The following is a 20,673-nucleotide window of genomic DNA, read 5'->3' on the forward strand; positions in this document are numbered from 1 at the left end:
GTGATATAAGGTTTAAAGAATTATGAACGAGGCTGGCTAATTCAATAATATATCTTATTGTGTGGGGCATGGTCCTGCCTTGCAGTGTTCAAAATCTTTGCAAGAGGTCCAGACCAGACTAGTATGAAAGACAGGCAAAAAGAGGTAAGGCCCATAATGCATGGGAACTATAAACTTCATCTAGAAGGTACTTGCAGAGTCCAAGTTAGATATTGACTTTCTTCTTTCTCATCCCAGATGTGGGACACAGTAGCTTATGAGCAGCTTCTTCCTCTGGTGTACATTCCATGCTCTTAGGTAAATAATCATACCAACTGAGATTCATGATCTCCACAATATTATCCTAATTTCCCATATACCCTGGGCATGAGACCCCGCTGTTAAAGGAGAGAACACTAACATTTTAAAGTATCATTTTACCCAAGTCTGCAGAGAGTCAACAATTCTAAAAAAAAAATTTGTAAAAAGTTCAGCTATCTTGTTGCTACTAAGATTTAGTGAGATTTTAGGTCACAGTGTGTATGGAGTCACCATAGAATTTATTATACAGCCTAAGGCACTTTAAGAGCAAAGGGGAGTGCTACAAACAATCACAGGAGTGTATCAGGTGCGAATAAGATAGTCCCAGGCATACCCACATGAAGGTCATCAGAGTATAAGGTCACTCTCATTATACAGCATTCAGCAAAGAAAATAAAAGGAGAGGAAGAGCCAGGCCTGAGAGTCACCTGAGAACTCAAGCTCTGCCTTCTTATCATGCAAACAGGTTCTGCCCCACAGAGCATTTCATGGCATCTGTTTCACCCAGCAGAGAAGGCTTGCAGACAAACGTGCATGATGGACTGTCAGTGGACCCCACCTGGTCAGGTGCCAGCCTGGCCTTATCTCCCACACCCTCTCTGGCTTCCTATAGACAAATAATGTGGCAAGGAGGGGAAATGCACAGCGCCAAACCTTTCAATGTGGTTTAGAAATGTGGCCTCACCTGGACCAGGTCCAAGGGAGGAAGGGCATCAAAACCCACACTGCTTTTCCTCTTTTCTAATTCCCTCTCATATGCAGTGTCAACCACGGTAATGTCACCTGAATCAAACTTCATGGATTTTTGACTCTCCATCTACAGATATTATAGGCCTAAAACAACTTCAAAATTAGCAACATTTTTGGATTAAATAAAATATATAGCATAAAAGTCAAAGAACATGTCAAAACTCTTAATATTCCTCTTTGTTTCTTGCAAAAGACAGAACAATCCCGATACCATGGCATTTAAATCCTGCCTTTCATGAAACATAAATGTCTGATACTTAAGGCATCCTTATCTTTGGGCTGTTCATTTCTCACTTTCGACTTCCAGTTTTCTCTGCTGACCTTCCCTCCCAGGCAGTGTGCGCCTAAGTTGGAGAATCCTTGGCTCCTCCCCCTTTAGTGAAAGCATGCCCCCAAATAATTGCATTACATACAACCTGCTGTGCCCATCTGCCCAGGACTGTTTATAATCCAACAACTGAGGTGACGTGGTATCACAGAGGCACGTCTGCTCATCGCAATATCCCACCCTGGAGACGGCTGTCGCATCCTGCGACATTGCTCTGCTCTCGGTACTAGGCTTGGAGCAGGAGCATATGGGCCCACCACATCCTCACGCAGTAGGGTTCTGCCCCCTAGTCCACCACCGACAGCTTTCCTAAGGCAGGATCACACAGATATTTATTTTCACTCTCAGCATCAAGTGGATTCATTATTCGTGATACTTCGTGTTCTGAGAAGCCTGTGGCCAGCCTCCATTCCACACTGGTCCTTTCTCTGAGGCTCCCATGTCCATTGTGATTCTGGTTCCTCTGATCATCAGTGCTGAGACACAAGATTGTCCCAGTGTTTGGTATATCATTCCAGGCACAAGTTAGGGAGGTGATTTGGGCTCCAAAAATGCATTTCTGTTTTCGGTTTATTATCTCAGTCACAAGTATGAAAATATCTGCAGAAGGCCTCTGCTGTGGTAGCTCTAACCCCACCAATATTCATGATAATCCTTGTTTATTTTACAAATTTATATAATCTTTCATCTAACCCTCAGCAAAGTGTGGGCTGAAAGATTAAAACCCCAGCTCACCCTCGGACCTCCCCCTCTAGGTCAATGCCTCACAGCAGCCTGGCTAGCAGTGTTACAAAGTGCCCCTTTTCTCTGCCTCCTGGCACCTGTGGTCCCCTTCTCCACCCCAATGTTCTTGGTGGTACAGACCACCCAAGGCCAACCCCACCCTGTACTTCCATTCTTCCTAGAATGTTTCCTTGCCAGGTTCCTATCACCTGAGTTTTCAGTTTCTGCATTCAGAGTAAAATGAAGCTGCTTCTCCATAGCTACCCTCTCCTGATCGATCCAAAGTGGCGATGGATTGGGATTTGGGGATCTGGTCCCTCTGCAGCACGGCCCATTGTTTGAGCATGGCATAAGATGCCATTGTTGAGGGGCGCCTGGGTGGCTCAGTGGGTTAAAGCCTCTGCCTTTGGCTCAGGTCATGATCTCAGGGTCCTGGGATCGAGCCCTGCATCGGGCTCTCTGCTCAGCGGGGAGCCTGCTTCCCTCCTCTCTCTGCCTACTTGTGACTTCTCTCTGTCAAATAAATAAATAAATTCTTAAAAAAAAAAAAAAAAAAAAAAAAAAGATGCCATTGTTGACTCACTCCCTGACTCTGGCCAGAGCGGGCTCTACATGGATGAGGGAGTAGCGCTTGGACCTGGAACCTTAGGGCCACAGAAGGCCAGAGACCTGTAGGAACAAGACCAGAGCAACCCTTCTCAGATGGGGTGACTTCTTTGTTTTATCATTTGGAATCTGGCTTTCTTGAGACCCTTTCAATAAGAGATAGTTTTAATTTAAATACATTCTTTCTTCTTTCTTGCCTTTTTTTTTTTTCCTTTCCTTTTCAGGAGCTTCGGCATCGTCTGCCTCTGGTGTGGGGTTCGTTTTTCATAATGAGACACTAACTACAATATGTGATATGACAACTTAAAACCATCTCTGTATTTTAACACTCCCTTGCCCTGTGTCAGCCTTTGCTTAGAAAACCAAGAAAATTGAAAACATTTTTTATGCTTCCACAGGTCTTAGTTGAGGGTCTTATTCAAGGCAATGTGAGAAGAATGTTTATGCTGTAAAAACTGAGCGAAGTGAGAATGTCGCCCTGCAAGGCCACTCGAGTGAATGGGAAGGGAAAGAAGAGCCAGATGAATCTCTTGATTTAATTTCTCTGTAGATTCACCAAGGCCTGAAAAGAGGGAGACCAAGTGCCCTATCCCCGGGTGCGATGGCACGGGACATGTGACAGGACTCTACCCCCACCACCGCAGCCTTTCGGGGTGCCCCCATAAAGTGCGGGTTCCCCTGGAAAGTGAGTATGACATATCCTTAAAACCAGTAGGCTTCTTCTTAGTGCCCCACAGCATCGTGGTCTTATCCTCTTTCTCCTCCAGTGTGGAATTCGGAATGAAAATATAAAGTTTCCTTTCTGTGTCAAGAAAATTTCCATCTAGCTGGGTGTTTAAAATCATTGTGTTAATAGAAAACCTGAGGGTACAGTTAGGACAGTAGGTCAGGAGACAACCGACATTGCGAAGAGAATTTGTTATAGTTCCTGAAGGGTGGGGGTGTGCTTCAGCAGGCAGGGCCACAAAGGGGAGCATCAGGGTCATCAGGGGCCAGGGATGGGGGGAACTTCTGGTTTCTATGGGAAGGAGCAAAGTAAGCAGTCTTAAGACTGGCTAGTTTGAATTCGCTCAGTAGGCTCCAAAGCTTGAGGGTTGTCTATGGGTGTCTGATACCTGGCAGATGGAGAGTGTGAGTCTAATAAAAGAGGCAGTTGGGCATGAACTCACAATTGGTTGATTTGCCTTTAAAAACTGTTTGAAAGGGCAGTCTTTCCAGGGTTTGCCAGGGCCCAGATGACAAAGCATCAGAATACAGAAAATAAAAAAGCCATGGTTAAAAAACTGTGGACTGCGCAGTCCTTTCTCACCCAGAGGTGTGGCTTCCTTAAGCCCAGGAGCAGTTTTGGCCTCAGTGCATCATCTAAATATAAGAAGTGCCTTCCAGGGGCATTGTGTGGTTTGGTTGGTTAAGCATCTAACGATTGATCTCAGCTCAAGTCTTGATCTCAAGGTTGTGAGTTCAAGCCATGAGCTGGGCTCCACACTGGGCATGGAGTCTTAAAAAAAAAAAAAAGCCTCATCACCAGGGTCCTCCCTACTCCCCATCTCCCCATTCCGTGTAGAACCTGTGATGCCTGCCATGCCTCTTGAGGGCATCCTGCAGTAGCAGAGGGCCCTGAGCAAGAGCAAACATTGGTGGCTTTTCTACCCTCAGCCCTGCTGTGAGCTAGGAAACTAGAGGAGAAGGAAAGGGCTGTCTTCTAAGTTTTGAAGTATCAATGTGTTACATCCTCTACTTCTTTAGCCTACATATTGAAACACCCATGGGTCATACAAACCACAGTGGTGTGAATGCCTCAGCATCAGCCTTCTCAAAAACACAGCTTTACAAATCAGTGCATCTAATCTGTTCTGTACTGTCCCAGTAGATTACCAGTTCCTCAAAGTGATTACCGAGTTGTTCACACAACCATGCTCTTCCACCAATAACTGAATGGCAGTGCAGGGGGGATTGGGGAGCAATGGACAAGAATCAAAGAAATATCTCTTAGAAAATAAAGAACACTATATTCAGAAGTTCACACAGTGGGGAAAAGTTAACAGGAACTACTTGACAAATAGTGTTCTCCATCCACTTTTCCAAGGAAAAGCACATAAATATAAAAGGAAGGTTATGAGCCTCTCATTTTAAGTTGAATACAAACAGAATAGTCTTATTTAAGTCTAGTGTTAACCATGACATGACATTTAGAGAAACTAAAACTTGAACACGCTGCTGAATTTAGTTTTTGAAATTCTTGAGTGCTCATTAATTTCAACCCAAACGTTTACGGGGGGAAGAAAGGCAAATTATATAACCAAATTCTTATGAAGGCAAAGTTGAGAAGTCAGTTTGTTAGCATGTTATGTATGCATGGTATACTATTCTTTTCTTTTTGTGATTTTTTGTGCTCAGTTCTTGCCATGCATGAAAACGTGCTCAAGTGTCCCACCCCAGGATGCACTGGAAGAGGGCATGTGAACAGCAACCGCAACACCCACAGGAGGTAATTGTGATGAGATGCTACTCTTACCTAACGAAGAGAAGTGAGACAGACTTCCCACAGAGGAAATAAGGAACTAACACTTTGTCATCAAAATCTCTGGATCACTATCAAATATGTTACCACTTGAAATAGATAAGAAATATTCTCAATGTGTACAGAGTAAAAAACAAACAAAAAAACCCATACTTTACTTTCTGAGAAATTATCATTTAACAGACAGGCAAACAACAAAAAATGTTCTATTTGAACACTAGAGTTATACATTCATATAATCATATAAACAGAACATGTTCTTTCTTGCTCTGGAACTTCACCATAGCCATTTTGAATACATAGCCTATACAACTGAAAAGAGTTGTGTAGGGTTTGTCTTGGATCCCATCCAATAAACATTAACAAGTTACCAAAAGGGCTTCAATCTACTGTGGTTTTGACTATAAGCCAGGAGGAAGGTAAACATCATTTCATCTCATTGAGATTCATTACATTGAGATTCCTACTCATTTAAAACACACATGTGCATTTACATACAAATGTATTGTGTGGTATATAAATATATACTGTGTATCTATTATGTGCTCACAAGATACTATGTAACTCATAAGCATATTGCCAGAAAACTTCATGTTCTATACTTCAAATTTAAACTGATTTAAATCTTGAGATAAATCATAGAATTATCATGCTAACATCTATAGCTGGGCACATTGTAATTGGAGTGGGTGCATTCTACTTAAAATGTTATAGACTTTCAGAATAATTCCCTTACATAATTTTCCGATTTTTAAAAATGAGTTTGTTACTCATCACTTCTTAGATGGGATTGGGGGGCAAATGTTGACATGGTAGTTTGCAAAATCTTTTTGGGATCTATTAGCATGAGAAAGGTGCTAAGTGAACTATTAATATGACTTAACATTTAATGCATACCAAGTATGTTGTGAGGTACATGCCAAAGCAAATTACTTTATCTTTTTAACTCAAATCCTCCTTTTTAATTTTTTTTAAACAGTCTTTCTGGTTGTCCAATTGCTGCAGCTGAAAAATTGGCAATGTCCCAGGACAAAAATCAGCTTGATTCACCCAAAACTGGGCAGTGTCCTGACCAGGTTCACAGGTATGACCCTCCCATGACGTTCCTAGTAGTCTGCCCATGCCATGCCCCTATGCAATGCGTCCAGCTTCCCTCATGTGCCAGTTCACTATGGCCTGACCTTCGTTCACAACTACCAATGTCTATTTGAAAGGCTGGTCCAGTTAATCATACTCTCACTTAAGTGAACTGCTAGACCCTGAGAAGCTTAACATGAAATTAATCTATATGTAAAGATAACACAATGTGGATGAATCTAAAAGAAATAAAGTGTATAACATACATTAATCAAAATTCTGTGTCACTAAATGCAACCCATCCCACTAGTCAGGTAAGCCCTCCTGATGATTGATTAACCTTTCTCCCTGTAGATAATGCCTTCATAAATCACTCACACCCACCCAAAATATGTGGTGTTATATATTCATTCCTCTGTTCCAGCTACACATATAATTTCTTTAAGACAAAAATACATTCCATGAATTGATAAGTGTTAATGAAATATCTCCTCTTTGCCCAGGTACTTCACAATCTCCAGCAGTTTGGAAGACCTTACTTACACTTAAATAATAAACCACAAGTGATGACACAATGTAAAGTTTTACATTTATTAATAATAAATCATATAGATAGGAAAAGTTATTTCAGGATTAAAACAGATGACCAGATCTTCATTGTTACTGAGACACTGAAATGCAACATTGTTATTAGAAGCATTTTCAAGATATGGCTTCCCTTAATATGTGCTCTTAGAGATTTAATTAAAGAGTCAAAAGCAAATGAGTGAAGAACATATGTCAAGCAAAGATCATGAATTACTGAATAACTAGCAATTAAAAATCTTAACAACAATTTCTTGGTTAATATGGCCATATCCTCTAGATTCTCCATAAGTAGGTTATTTATCAAATATAGAAATAGCATTTAGTCTTATTTCCCTAATTTCTTAAAAAATGTGTTTTAGACTAGAATGAAGATATTTTAAGGTTATACACCAAGTTACATATCTAATAATAAGATCAACTGCTTTTTCAAATATATTTATGTAGCAGTTTAAATGTTTTTTATGTAATCCAAGAAATACCATTGAAATTTTGATGTTCTGATGAGTCAGGCATTCTTTGGTGGAAAACAAAAGAAAAACATAGAAGTATTGTAGATATTGCTAAATTCCGAAAGGTATATTTGTTTATCTTCATTGACCCTTAGACTATATTTGTGTTTTTCTTGACTGGGATCGGTGCTACACAAATATGACGCCCTTGTTTAATCCCAGTACAGAAGTTGTAAGGGAATATTTAACTCATAGCTTGGATTAAGGTAATTCTATTGCAAAATGTGATAGCTATTCTGATACAAAATTTTGATTCATATTGAAATGATAACAGTTTCACAGATAAAATATCGAAGTATCAGCAAAAACACTGAGACAAAGTGAAAAAAGGTGGAAAGCCTAAGAAATTCACAATTCAGAAGTGAGGTTTCTGGTGAGTATGCTGCCCCTGTTAGGTGTCAGGCTCCTGTCAGCTCTGCTGAAGGAGAGTGGGAGTCAGCATCGCTTCTTTTGAATGGACTACAATGCCACTTCCCCACCAGCTACAAACGTGACTTTTCACCACCAGGCTGATTAATAGTCTTAATATGTAGAACGGGCACACCTTGTCAGTGCCCTAATGATAGTTAGATGGCGTTTTTCTGTGTGGAACTCGAAGTGCTAACAGACATTAAATACTTGCTGCTCATTGTATCTGCATAAGGCAAATGCAAAATTGCACGTTCCTCTTTTATCCATGGGAGACAGACCCCCAACATGCAGCCTTGCCATAGACATCCAGAACCCTTAGTGCCTCCCATCTTTCACTCCTAGCACAGAGTACTCTCTTTTATCATACTCTGACCAGCTCTTTTCCACAGTACACTGTCTCCGTGGGTATTGACAGGCATGACACATTGGATCTGCTTTAAATTCTGATGCTAATATGCTCACTAAGAATTTCATCATAGTTCTTTTGAACTCTCCCCTCTTTCTTCAGGACAAGCTTGGTGAAACAAATTGAATTCAATTTCCGATCACAAGCCATCTCCTCTCCCAGAGCCACGGTGTCAAAAGAACAAGAGAAGTTTGGAAAAGTACCATTCGATTATGCCAGTTTCGATGCCCAGGTTTTCGGTAAACGTCCCCTCATGCAAACAGGTCAAGGACGAAAAACACCACCATTTCCTGAATGTAAGCCTCAAATTCTAATCTTTAATCCCAAAATGCATCTTGTCTATGTGTGTTTGGGGGCAGGCATGTACTCAAATCTAGAATACATTATTTACTGCAAGAAGGAGAGAAAATACATTGTGCAGTAAAATAAAAATAAGTTATCAAGTGATAACTTGATCAGAATTATCGATTTTACGTAAAGTTAAACTGAACATGGTGAATAGTTACTGGATTAATTATTCTCCAAATATCATGCCATTGTTGAATCAAAATACAGTAATTCTAAAGAAATATTTAATTTACATTCAGCTGGGTTTGGGATTAATAACAACTGTTATAGTCATCACAATACAGTAATTTTGATCCATGTTGAAATTATGGAAATTTAACAGGTAAAATATTGAAATACTACTTAAAGTAGTACTTAAATCAGCAAAAGCACTTAGACTGAAAGGAAAAAGTGAAGGTCTTGGAAGAAACTCACGGTTTAGAAATCAAGATTTTACAATAGATGCAATATGTGTGACAGTGGAGAGGTTTATCCACATATTGAAGAATTAATATGAATCATTTAAAATGTGTTAATACTCTAATGGTAGCACATCTGTATAGAAAATCATAACTCAAAGATGGTGTAATATATACAACTTGGTGTTTTTATTAACACATTTCTTCAAGTGTTTTAGAGTCCTTGAATAGTCTAATGAAAAGGTGAGAAAGTGATCATGAACCCAGATATGAATCCTGCTTTACGATATCATAAGAAGTGAAATTATTCCTCAAATTGAGTCCTCCATAGACCATGGATTCTTCACAACATGCAAATCTATGGAATCCCTTTGATCTCATACCTCTGGACCTACACTGAGTGCTTTTAGGAACATATAACATGGGCTTTATTCTGTGATGTTGGTCACTTCTTTCAAAGAACTAGATGCTATACAAAACATAGCACTGATAAACATACTTGAAAGGAGTTGGCCTATTAACAATGGAGTATGTTATACTCCAAAATATATTCTATCTATTCTGACTAAAAATAGGGCTCAGCCTAAATAACATTAACAACCTGTTAGATTTGGGGAAAAATTATATATGCACAGGCACACAATGTTTTCTATTTTATATATATATAAAATGTACACATATGCATACACATATACATATATGTTTAATTCAAGTGAAGCTAGTTAAGGGCATTCTACATACTCATATAATATAGATATTGTTTAAAAATGCAAGCATTCAGTGACATTTTTGTATTTTTATAATTGTAGGAATCACGGTTGGAAATGTTTTAAATTGCTTCATGAAAAATAATGATCAAAGTTTACAGTAAACAAAATTTGCAGCAAAATAAATAACTAAATTCTTCATATTATCCCACTTAAATCTTGGGTGTTTCTCCCATAACCTTGAGCATTGTTTACAAACACCCAGAGTGAAGAGAAATATGGTTAATTCTCTCTCTCCATAATGCCTTGTTGCCACAACAAAAACATAAAACAGAAACTCAGCCTTGATAACTAAAATTGCCTTTCTGCTCATCCTGAGAACACTTTCTCTGTCCTTTACTTATCATGTTCTACCTAAATATTCAAAATGCTAGCTCATTAAAGGCTCTACCATTTATTTAGTTCCATTTGGTCGGACATTAAGAACAACTTCTGCTGGTTTAAGCACAAAACAAACCTGTATATCAAATAATAAAAATAAAAATACAATTCTATGTCTAAATATAAATTGTTATTGTGAAAACAAATGTTGAAAGGGTGCACTTTTTTTTTTTTTTTTGCTACTGGAATTACTGGTCTTCACACATACACAGTTCATAGATGTCCAAGTCTTAAGCCTCTGTAGTCCCTGACAGATTTTGCCAGTGTAGTTTTAATCCATAATTTTTGCCACGAATGCTGCCAGTGCACCTGTCCCATAACATTAGTTATAAAGTTTTTACCATAAGAAGCATAAATACGAAAAATATTAAGAGAATAGACATTCTTCCCCAGCCATCACATCATTCGATCTGTGAACGTCTGTGAAAACCAATCTCAATAACCTTCATTGAGTGTACCAATGGATAATGGATCATGTTTAAATTTATTCTTGACGTATAATGTAAGAAGGTATATCTCTAAAGCAAATCTATTTAATGACTAAAACACGTACATGCAATTGCTAATCAAATCTCTCTTCAACAGCAAAGCATTTTTCAAATCCAGGGAAATTTCCTAATCGACTGCCTAGTGCAGGCGGCCACACACAGAGCCCGTGCCGTGCCAGCTCTTATAGCTACGGTCAATGCAGTGAAGACACCCACATAGCAGCAGCTGCTGCCATCCTGAACCTTTCCACCCGCTGCAGGGAAGCTGCAGACATCCTCTCCAACAAACCACAGAGTCTGCATGCCAAGGTAGGCCAGTCCAAGAGCCCAGAGGGTGGGCCAGTGACTGAACCGTGAGAATAAACTGCCTTTCATGTTCCTAACCACATTCACTACCAGGCCGCTCCCCATCCCTAAAGCACATCCCTTCCTCGTCTTAGGAAGAGACTCAGAGGAGCATTGACAAGGATGAGTTTTGTGGCTTCCAGAAGGAGTGAAGGAGTGTTGTTCTTGAAGGCGGTATACCAAAGCCTGGGGAGAAGTGAGTGATGGAGCCTGGCTGGGGAGGTTTATAGACATCAAACCTACCTTTGTGTTGGGGACTTTGGCACACAAGAAAGAGGCATGCCGTTAAAATCAAACTGAACAATGGAAGCTTTTTGCTGTCTGCAAGTCAAAGATGGTAGGAAATGTTTGACCACACAGTGGCTTGTCAAACAGTTGCAAAATGGACTCATGAGATTTTCTTATTGCACACATTACGATTTTATGATGCAAGGTAGTCTCAGTTGCTGCCGTATTCTCAAAGGACACTGAATAAAACGTGGATACGTTAAGTTAACAAGAGATGGTTCAGGGGTTCTTTTGAGAACTCAGGTAATTCAAATCCAGAATCAAATTCTGTAAAGTTTATGAGGAGGAGAGGCTTATCAGGCTACAGAGTAGCAGCAATCCTCAGATCCTCAGAGGGAGGGTAGAAGCTGCAACCGCATTCACCCAGAGCCTGTAACTCCCATCGACACAAAAGACTCAGTGAAAAGAAATCATTTTCCTACCTAGATGGCTGAAGCCCACTGAAATAAAGTGCCCAGGCTTATCCGGAGATGTTCCCCTTGCTTTAAGTGGGAGATCTCCTGGGTTAAACCCTAACCCTGAAACTCAGGCGATTAGAGTAGATAGCTCTCTTTTTCCCTGCAAGCACGGCCCCATCCCTGGTGTGGTCAGCTGCTCACCTGTGCTGTGCCAGGCCTTCAGGAGAGCAGGGAATGTGGTGCCATAGAGCATTTGACAGAAGAATCAGAATTAGCTTCTGGACAAATCTGAGCCAAGTAAGCCCCAGGAAGAGTTGGTGGCCAAAAACCACTCAAAAACAATTTTTAAACAAATGAGGTTCTTAAACAAAGAAAAACGCATCCTCTGAAAATTATAAAGAAAATACCCACCTTTCCAAATTCAAAGGAATTCAGGTCAGAAATTATTTACATCAATGAATGATTTGGGGTGCTTTGCAATGCTACTTTAGTTTATTTTTATTCATTTTGTTAAAACCTGAATACATTCCTCTTTTTTAAAGGCACATTCTAATAGGCAGCTAGTTGGGGTAATACTAAAGTATCTTCCTTCTTACGCTTTATATGATTTGTTTGTTAAGGCTGTCCTTTGAGAATAAAAGGACCGCTATTATAATGATTAGCACTACTTAAATTATTTGAGCAAATGATTATGTAATGAGTGCTTTCTATCTGCACAGGTAGATTTGTTTGTTTGTTTTTCGGAATTCTGCCCTTAACCTTCACATTGTTCATGTTCTCTTAGTTGCTGGAGCAAAACAATGAAACAAGCAAAGATGACCAAAGATTGAGGGTATTTTCCCTTATCAGTATATGATCTGTTCTTTTCTTGAATACCTTCTGGTCGGAAACGTGACTGTTAAGTTGGCACATTCTAAAAATCCAAGTAATTGACTTGTGCATCTATGCTCACACTCCTATTGGGAGCATGCTGTGTGCCGGAGTTGCTCTATGGAGCGGATACTCCCGCCCAGGGTGACGGGAACTGCCCTGCGGGTCTCGGCCTCCATACAGCCAACCCAAGTCTGAACTGCAGAAACCAAATCGTGGACATGAGGAGGAGGATGGAAGAGACAGAGTGTACAAATAGACTTTTAGAAGGAGTTTGTTACATTAGCAGTTTAAAAAGTCATGTTCCTACCAAAATGATCTCCTTTGACAGAGTGGTGGTTAAAAGAGGATAAATATGGCACCTCCAGTGTCGCTTTGTGCAGAATCCTCCTTCCAGGCGCATATTCTCACACAACTGTAACAATCTGCAGAATTCTGTTCTAGCTGGATCTTATATTCTGAATATAAACGAGAGCCTCATAAATTCCTAAAACCACAAAAAATGATTATTGTAGCAAAAATGAGAAAAAGCCAAAGTAATTAACCCTGAAAAAATGGCCTCTGATCAAACAGTGCCCAGTGTAGGCCATTTCTATTCAGTGTTGCATTGCCTTTGTGCCCTTCACTTAATATAGGATTGACTATATCTAAATGATCTTCCCCTGTTGAATACTAGCCTGATTCTCCACCCACTATGATTTGATTTTTTCCTCCATGCTGGTTAGTATGTTTATTTCCACTAGCCAAAATCCATAGATCTCTTGAGCTCCTTATTTAGAAAGAAGAATATAGAGATGTATGAATTTTCCCTATTGACTTCTACAGCTGAGTGTAGAAGCATTTTTTTGATGTATAGAGAGATATTCTGGCAGATGGACTCTTAGCTCTACCCACCAAATGGTCTATGAGATTTGGACTTCCCAAGACACATGTTAGATGCTGCCACAGACCCGTCCCTTCAAGGAGTTTTTGGCTGAAGCAGAAAAAAAGAAATTGTTATTCCAGGTAAAGAACTGTGTTTTCATAGGTGATGTTTCTAATGTCCAGGGGAGGCATGGGTGGTTTTGATCAGAACCCAGAGAAATGAGGGCAGATTTCTCATTTTCCTTCTGCCTCCATGCTGTCCTTTCTTTGATGGAATGAGTTTTTCTGACATTTCTTACAAAGCCCAGTAGGAGAACAAATTATAGATCAGGCTGTCACATGTGGGCACAACGTTTTTAAAATCAAGCCAAAGTTTTTAAATGGCCTCCATATCCTCCTGTTGGGGCTAATATAGATACTTCCTGTGCTACCTGCAACTGAGTCCACGTTTAGTGAGAAATGTAAATACATGATTTAGAAAATCCCTATTCTTATGGAGAATAATGGCAGCAGGGGCTGTCTTCAGAGAGGCAAAATAACTTTGAGTTCCCACACAGTCTAAAAACAATGTGGGACAATAAGGATATTCCATAGGAATAAGGATATTCCACTTCTCTTTCCGAAGTTTCCTAGCCCCACCTGACTGTCTACCCAACACTAAAGCACGTCCTTCATGGACCCTTTCCCAACACCGAATTGAGAAAGTCCGTGCTACCATCGCCCATCACTGCCTCAATGAGTCCATCATATCCCCAAAGTGGATGTGAAGAAGAATTATTTATTTGTTAAAATACAATCCAACATTTACACAATGCATCTACACCACCAAAATCACCTGTATGTTGCTTTAAGTATCTCTGAGGAATCAAGTCAGAAGAAAAAATTCGTAATATCAATATTAGGTTTATCAATATCAATATATATCAATATCAATATCAATATAATGGTTTAGGGTAATTTGAAGTATGAGCCCTCTCTTGAAACTAGTATTTTTATTGGTTCTAAAATTGGTATAATGTCCTTCATTTTAATTTGGAATTAATATGAGTTTGTAAAACGTTCATGGGCCACAGCTTCAAACCCTCCCCCCTTCCGTCTGGCCACCGTTGCTGCTGCTATGAACACAGCATTCAGTAGAAACAGGCGGCCGGCTTAGAATGAGCATCCTGGGTGTGCTGGGTGTACTGAAGGCTGTCCTCCGGCCCCTGAGAGCACGTGCCAGTGTCAGAGACACTCCCCGTCTCCTCCCTTCCTCCTACCCTCAGCAGCAGAGGTAGGATCACGCACATGGTCTATCTTTATCCTGATCATTTCTGCTTGCCAAGCATTCTGTTGTTTGTTTTGGTGTTTTCCCCACCTGTTTAGACAAAGTGGCATATGCACAGTGTGCCTTAAAAGAAAACAAAAAACTGACACTTGCTTGAAATGTTTAAAGTTCAAAGTCTGTTTTGTGCTTGAATAAAGCCTAGAAACAACATGATAACACTTCACCATCCTTGCTGCCGGATATCAGAAATAGCTTGAAGGCTCTTGGGATGGTAAGAATCCAAAAGCAGCTTTTTTCAGTAACTTTAATATCATGCCAGGTTATACCGTATATTTTGAATGAAATGTTCTGAGAGACTTGGGTCGGAGATCACAAGGAACCAACTGATATGTGTGTATATATTCAGTAATTCTCTCTTTATCTCTGCATACAGTAGCATAGGGATGTCTCTTTTAGCATTTGAAAACCCAATCAAATTATTTTTATTATAAGTTGTCACTTATTGAATACCTACAAAGTGTCAGGCACTGTAAAGAAGCACTTTGTTTATATTAATTCTTTTTAATCCTTCCAGAAACTCTGTAGAGAAGATATCATCCCATTTAGCAGGTGAAGAAATAGTAGTATGGAGATATTAAATAATTTTCTCAGACTGGCATAACTGTAACTGTTGGAACTGAAGTTCACAGTAGAACTTTTAAGCAAAGTTAACTTTATTTCATTACTATCTTTGAATGTTTAATTTTTAGTTGTTAAAACATTATTATGCTGTCATTTGCCTGGAAAATATTGGAGACCTGCCTTAAGACTATCTTATAAATACAAGTACAGTAATTTCTGTGTTTTTTCTTTTGTTCTTCAGGGAACAAATTTCTACCCTTTTCCCCTGGTTGTAGGCAAAATAGGAATGCCAGGTTGTTTCCTGCTTTCTGTAATAGATGTCTTTTCCTTGTTGTAATATAATCCTCATAATTATCATTTTACTGGTCGTATAATGTGCCATTAAATAAATGCAGCATAATTTCATTAATCATTTCTTTGTTGGCAGACCTCTGAATCACTTCTCAGTTTATGATACACATAAGGATTATATAAGAAATAATTATTTCAACTTTCAGTTGAATAATAATTTCTATTTATTAAATTATCTTTCACTAACAATCTCCTCTATGTATGAGATAAGCTCCTTGAAGGCAAGAACAATATATTTTTCAATTTTCTTTTCCCCAAAATATGGAGGCTTGAAGACAATAAGTGCTTTCTCAATAATTTAATTAATAAATACATCATATATGGCATCAGTACCTCAAAAATGGCTGAAAGTGATGGTCCTTGATGTTGGCCCTAACTTGGCAAGTGTGTAAATAGTATTGGACTTATGTCTACCCTTACAAAAACCCTTTAAATTTAAGTTTAAATGATTAAAATAAGGATCCAGAATGGCGAATGGTGCTTTTAGAAATCAGAATGCTAGAAGTCAGCAGTGGGGCTCCATGTCCGCTGAATGTTATGCCCTCCTGCTCCTATGGCCTCTCCCACCACCCCTCCTTTGTGTGCTGCCATTTGGAGTTTCAAGCACAGAGAGAAGTGATGTCTATTGACATCTGAATAAAAAATCCATGCAGTAAACGTGTGATCTACCCATCTATGGGCAGAAAGGGACCCTTCTCTGGTACTGTGTGTAATTGTTGAATGCATCTGTGCGCTCACTTAAAGCCCATCTGTACCCTGCTGCCCAAACGTGCTTTCTCCCTGTCAAGTCAGGTGCTCAGAGCAGCCGGCTGGGGCGCGGGATATACAAGAGCGCCTCTTTTAAATATTAAAAGTGATTTTTTCCCCCTCAATCAGCTCATGATTACTCAAGATGTAGAATTATAACAACTCCAAGAATCTCTAATTTTTTTTGTTTACTATTTGGAATTCTTTTCTGCAAGAACTAAAATATATATTAGTGTTGTCTTGGAATCGTTGATATTTTTTTCAGGGAGATCGAATCTGCACTATTTATGGGTTTTGCACTATAAAACTCTGCAGCCCAGTCACATGGCTTCTTTTTCCTAAGCCATCTGTCACAGAGGTCTGGAATTTTATGTGAATGTTGGTTGTGCAGTCTTAACCCAAGTTTTTTATTTTTTTAATGAAAAATGTCAGCAACTACAATATTTAGCATTTTACTTTACATTGGCCATTAAACTTGATTACTATAGCTCTGTTTCATTGCTATAGTTACATATCAGCTATGAAGCCAAGAATTATTTTGATGTGCTCACGACAGACTACATTGTTATACCACAGAGAGAGCACATGGCACTGATATGGTTAATATCTTGGATTTTTGTAACTAAGGTTTATTAATGCTGGTATAAAAATGTATTTGATATTATACAGATGGCATAAGATGTTGTGGTTACTAAGTTATTATCCCGGATAAGCTGTACTGTCAAATTCAGAGCTTAAAACTATCACAGGAGATTAAACTATTTACTAAAAGGGACAGAAAGATATAGCCAAAGCATCTTAGTGCAAACATATTAGAAGTATATTTACCTCCCACAAATATAATAAAGCATACCTACCTCAGAGGCTGAGATTTAAAATAGGAACTTTGCAGGTGAAACAAGCAAACAGAAGAGGTGCCTTGTTTTCTAAATCAGGTGCAAGCAGTGAGCTTTTGGAGCTCAACTACATTGGCCCACACCTCAGCCCTCAGCCGCAACTGTTGGGGAGGGAGAAGGCAGAGTGTAAATGGGGAGTTAAAATAAATCCCCCGTGGGGAAGTAACTGGCTACCATATGCGTTAGGGATCTTGCTAACATATTCAAAGAGACTCCTGCTTTGCCAGCCAAAAGGAAAAAGAGCAGAGACGTTGTCCAAGATTTAATTGTGACTTGATGGATGATAGTGAAAATACGAAGAGGTATTTATCTGACCCATTTAAGAAAAAGACAAGTGAGCTCTTCCCGCGTTCTGAGTCCTATTGCGTGGCAGTGCTCACCATTGGTGACAGCACAGGAGCCATCCTTTGGCGTGTGTCCTTTGGAAAATCCAGAGCACGTGGGCAGTCTTTGGGTCTTAAACTACTACAACAGCAACAACAACAACAGAAAGACAGCCAAAGCTGTCTCCCAAGGAGAAATGCCGTGAGGTATAGTGAGTTTTAAGTATCATACAAAGTGTGTGGAAAAGAATCAGCTTCGTTCCGAAGTTTCATTGTACAACTTACCCCCAAATAGGCCTTTTGGCGCCTGCTCCTGAAGGCCCCCAGAATCAACAATAGTTTGCCCCTGTCTGCCTCTGCTGCACCGGCCCCCCTTCAAGCAAACAAAGCTTTTCTGATTCAAGTAACCCAGAGGAAAAGGTCACATCCGTATTACTCTAATATCCCAATAAAAAATTCTCTTGCAGCTGGTTATTTTTGCATATATTCACATTAGATTAATACTGTATTGGGGGGGGTGAGCTGGGAAGTAGTGCTGTGCCTTTTTATAAACTCAAGTGTTAATGCTATAAATGATGAATTGAGAGTGATAATTCTGCAAGCCAGAAAAGGAGATTTAAAGCTAAACTTCAAAAAAATATATAAAACAGGGTTAGCCAATACATTTAGCATTTGGAACATCTTATTTATATTAGGCTCTACTTTGTTTAAACCCAGAAACATGAAGCTCACTAATGGTGCTGCTCTTAAAAGTCTGCCTAAGAATTGAACATTAACCAAAGCAAATCAGAAAGCTAGATTTTAAATCAGATATACTTACATAAAAGCTTGCATTTAAAATTATCCCTTAAAAGCCCCACATGGCTAGGCTATAACTGCAAACTGTTTAAATGTTTTTCTGTTTCCTATTGTATACCAGGGAGCCGAGATAGAAGTGGATGAAAATGGCACATTGGACTTAAGCCTGAAAAAAAATCGAATCCTGGACAAAGCTGCACCCCTAACTTCCTCTAACACTTCTTCTATTCCAACTCCTTCCACTTCCCCATTCAAAACAAGCAGCATTTTGGTCAATGCAGCATTCTATCAGGCTCTCTGTGATCAAGAGGGCTGGGATACTCCTATCAACTATAGCAAAACTCCTGGGAAGACAGAGGAGGAGAAAGAGGTATTGTTTCAATATGTCAATCACTAAGTTTAAGAGAGAGCATGATTAGAGAGTATTCTCGGCTTTTTCCTCCTGCATTATTTTTCATATTCCTGTTTAGATGATACACAATTCTGTACCATGTTTTAGATTTTGGTAAAGTGGTGATCTTAAATTTCATCAGAAACTGATAAATGAATCCAGCTTTTCCTGTCACTTGCCTAAAATGATGTCACTGTAGCGAATTTGATCCCCATTAGGGCTGCAGTTGTGTGCATCCCATGAGAGATTATATTAGCCACCCCTTCAGCTACGGCAGCCTGGAAGGTGCATGTATCACTCAACACTGAAATGCCAACTTGCTAACTCTTTCTGAACCAGAGGATAGAAAATGAAATAGAATCAGGGATGAGTAAGAATCATGTCAAATTGCTTTCCTTGGTTTCATGAAGGAACTATGTAAGCATATCTACATATAGAGGCATTGGCTGAGGTATTTGAATCATGTCTAAGTTGTATCAGTCCCAAACTCAAGGAGATGCATTTGTATATTTGGTTATCTTCGGAGTAGCTAGATGTTGTGGCTGTGCAGGTTCATCAAGCCTTTATCTCCATAGTTTGAGCCACCTGGCCTAGACTGCTTAACCATGACTTAGTATCATCCAAAACGAGTCACGGCCAGAAACCTCCACTATTTAGATGCTATGTCTTTGCAAATGGGACCCTAACTGTTACAGTAGTGATTCGTTTTGCTTTGCTGTTTGTCAGGAAAGTTGGTGATATTTGCTGGTTGATATGTTTAAAGAAATAAAACAGCCGCTGTCTTTGGAAGGGGGCACCACTTTTTTTTCATCTTTTTGAAGTTCAGAAATTTTGGGGGGGGGAGCTAATTTGATTTTAGCAGATGCTTTAACATCTCAGAGCGTAAGTTAACAGAAATAACAGTGATCATAAGATTGGGTTGTTTCTCCAATTCTGCTCCCTCCCTTCTTTCCTTCCTCCGTTGCTCTCTTCTTCCTTCTTTCTTTCCTTCCTTTATCCTTTCTTCCCTTCCCTCTCTCCCTTTGCTTTTCCTTTCCTTTCTCCTTCCTTCCTTCACTCCCTCCCCCTTCCTTGCTTCCTTCAGAACACTTTTGCTGGCATCTCCATGTCCAGGCAGTAACATAGGTCCCAAGCTTGCAGCATCAAATGTGACAAACTTGCTGCACATGTATGCTCAGTCCGGTAGGGACACTGGCAGGTGAACAAATACAGTGACAAATGGAATAGAACTAGCAGACACACAATGGCGGGGGGCAGGGGAGGAATGCCAACCCTATGTACAGTGGTCAGGGATGGGTTCCTGGAGGATCCCCCAGGCTCTGTGTTACCAGCACCCACACCATCACAAAGAAGTGGGAGGTGAACCCATACAACAGCACTTTCTGACTAGATTCTGCCATACAGTCTTACTCATTTTATTCTGCTTGGCTTTACAAAATCTGCTCCAAGTATTTAGGGATGGTCTTCGTTAACCTATCATAATGCTATTTTAGAAGAACCATTTCTAAAAATAATGTATGTTTGACTCTGGTTATTATAAAACTAATACCTGCAAAGTATTAGTAGCTGTTTTACCTTAGGTGATGACCAAAGGTGGGCAAACACGTACTTCTTCCTTCCACCACATCCCCCCCTGCCATTTTGGACTTGTGCGAAAATAGCAGAAGTTATGCTTAACTGCTGTTTATTTTTAGGATCTGGAAACCTGTCAGTATTCATATGAACTGATCATTTTGCAAAACTGGTCTGAAATGGAGGTAAGGAGGTAGTGTAAGTTGTTGAGAAGCACAATCACGATGAGATCAAGATTGTTGATCCAACCCCACTCTGTAGAAGCCAGGTTTAGAGAAGGGGAATACCCTCTCATTCATAAAACTGCTTCATCCTCAGCTAGTCCAGTAGTCGATGGGATC

The 20,673-nt window shown here is 39.7% G+C and overlaps 1 protein-coding gene across 3 annotated transcripts in view; it reads left to right on the forward strand.

The window, feature by feature from the left end:
• ST18 (ST18 C2H2C-type zinc finger transcription factor) overlaps nt 1–20,673 on the forward strand; it is a 104,956-nt gene that overhangs the window by 48,945 nt on the left and 35,338 nt on the right. For all 3 annotated transcript variants that reach the window (XM_059166466.1, XM_059166467.1, XM_059166468.1), the window contains 6 exons: nt 3,258–3,392; nt 5,105–5,195; nt 6,208–6,312; nt 8,322–8,515; nt 10,699–10,910; nt 18,491–18,739. In XM_059166466.1, coding sequence (XP_059022449.1) covers nt 3,258–3,392; nt 5,105–5,195; nt 6,208–6,312; nt 8,322–8,515; nt 10,699–10,910; nt 18,491–18,739 — 986 coding nt within the window. The remainder of the gene's footprint in view (nt 1–3,257; nt 3,393–5,104; nt 5,196–6,207; nt 6,313–8,321; nt 8,516–10,698; nt 10,911–18,490; nt 18,740–20,673) is intronic.

The sequence above is a fragment of the Mustela lutreola genome, chromosome 3 (genome assembly GCF_030435805.1).
Source record: "Mustela lutreola isolate mMusLut2 chromosome 3, mMusLut2.pri, whole genome shotgun sequence".
Taxonomy (NCBI): Eukaryota; Metazoa; Chordata; class Mammalia; order Carnivora; family Mustelidae; genus Mustela; species Mustela lutreola.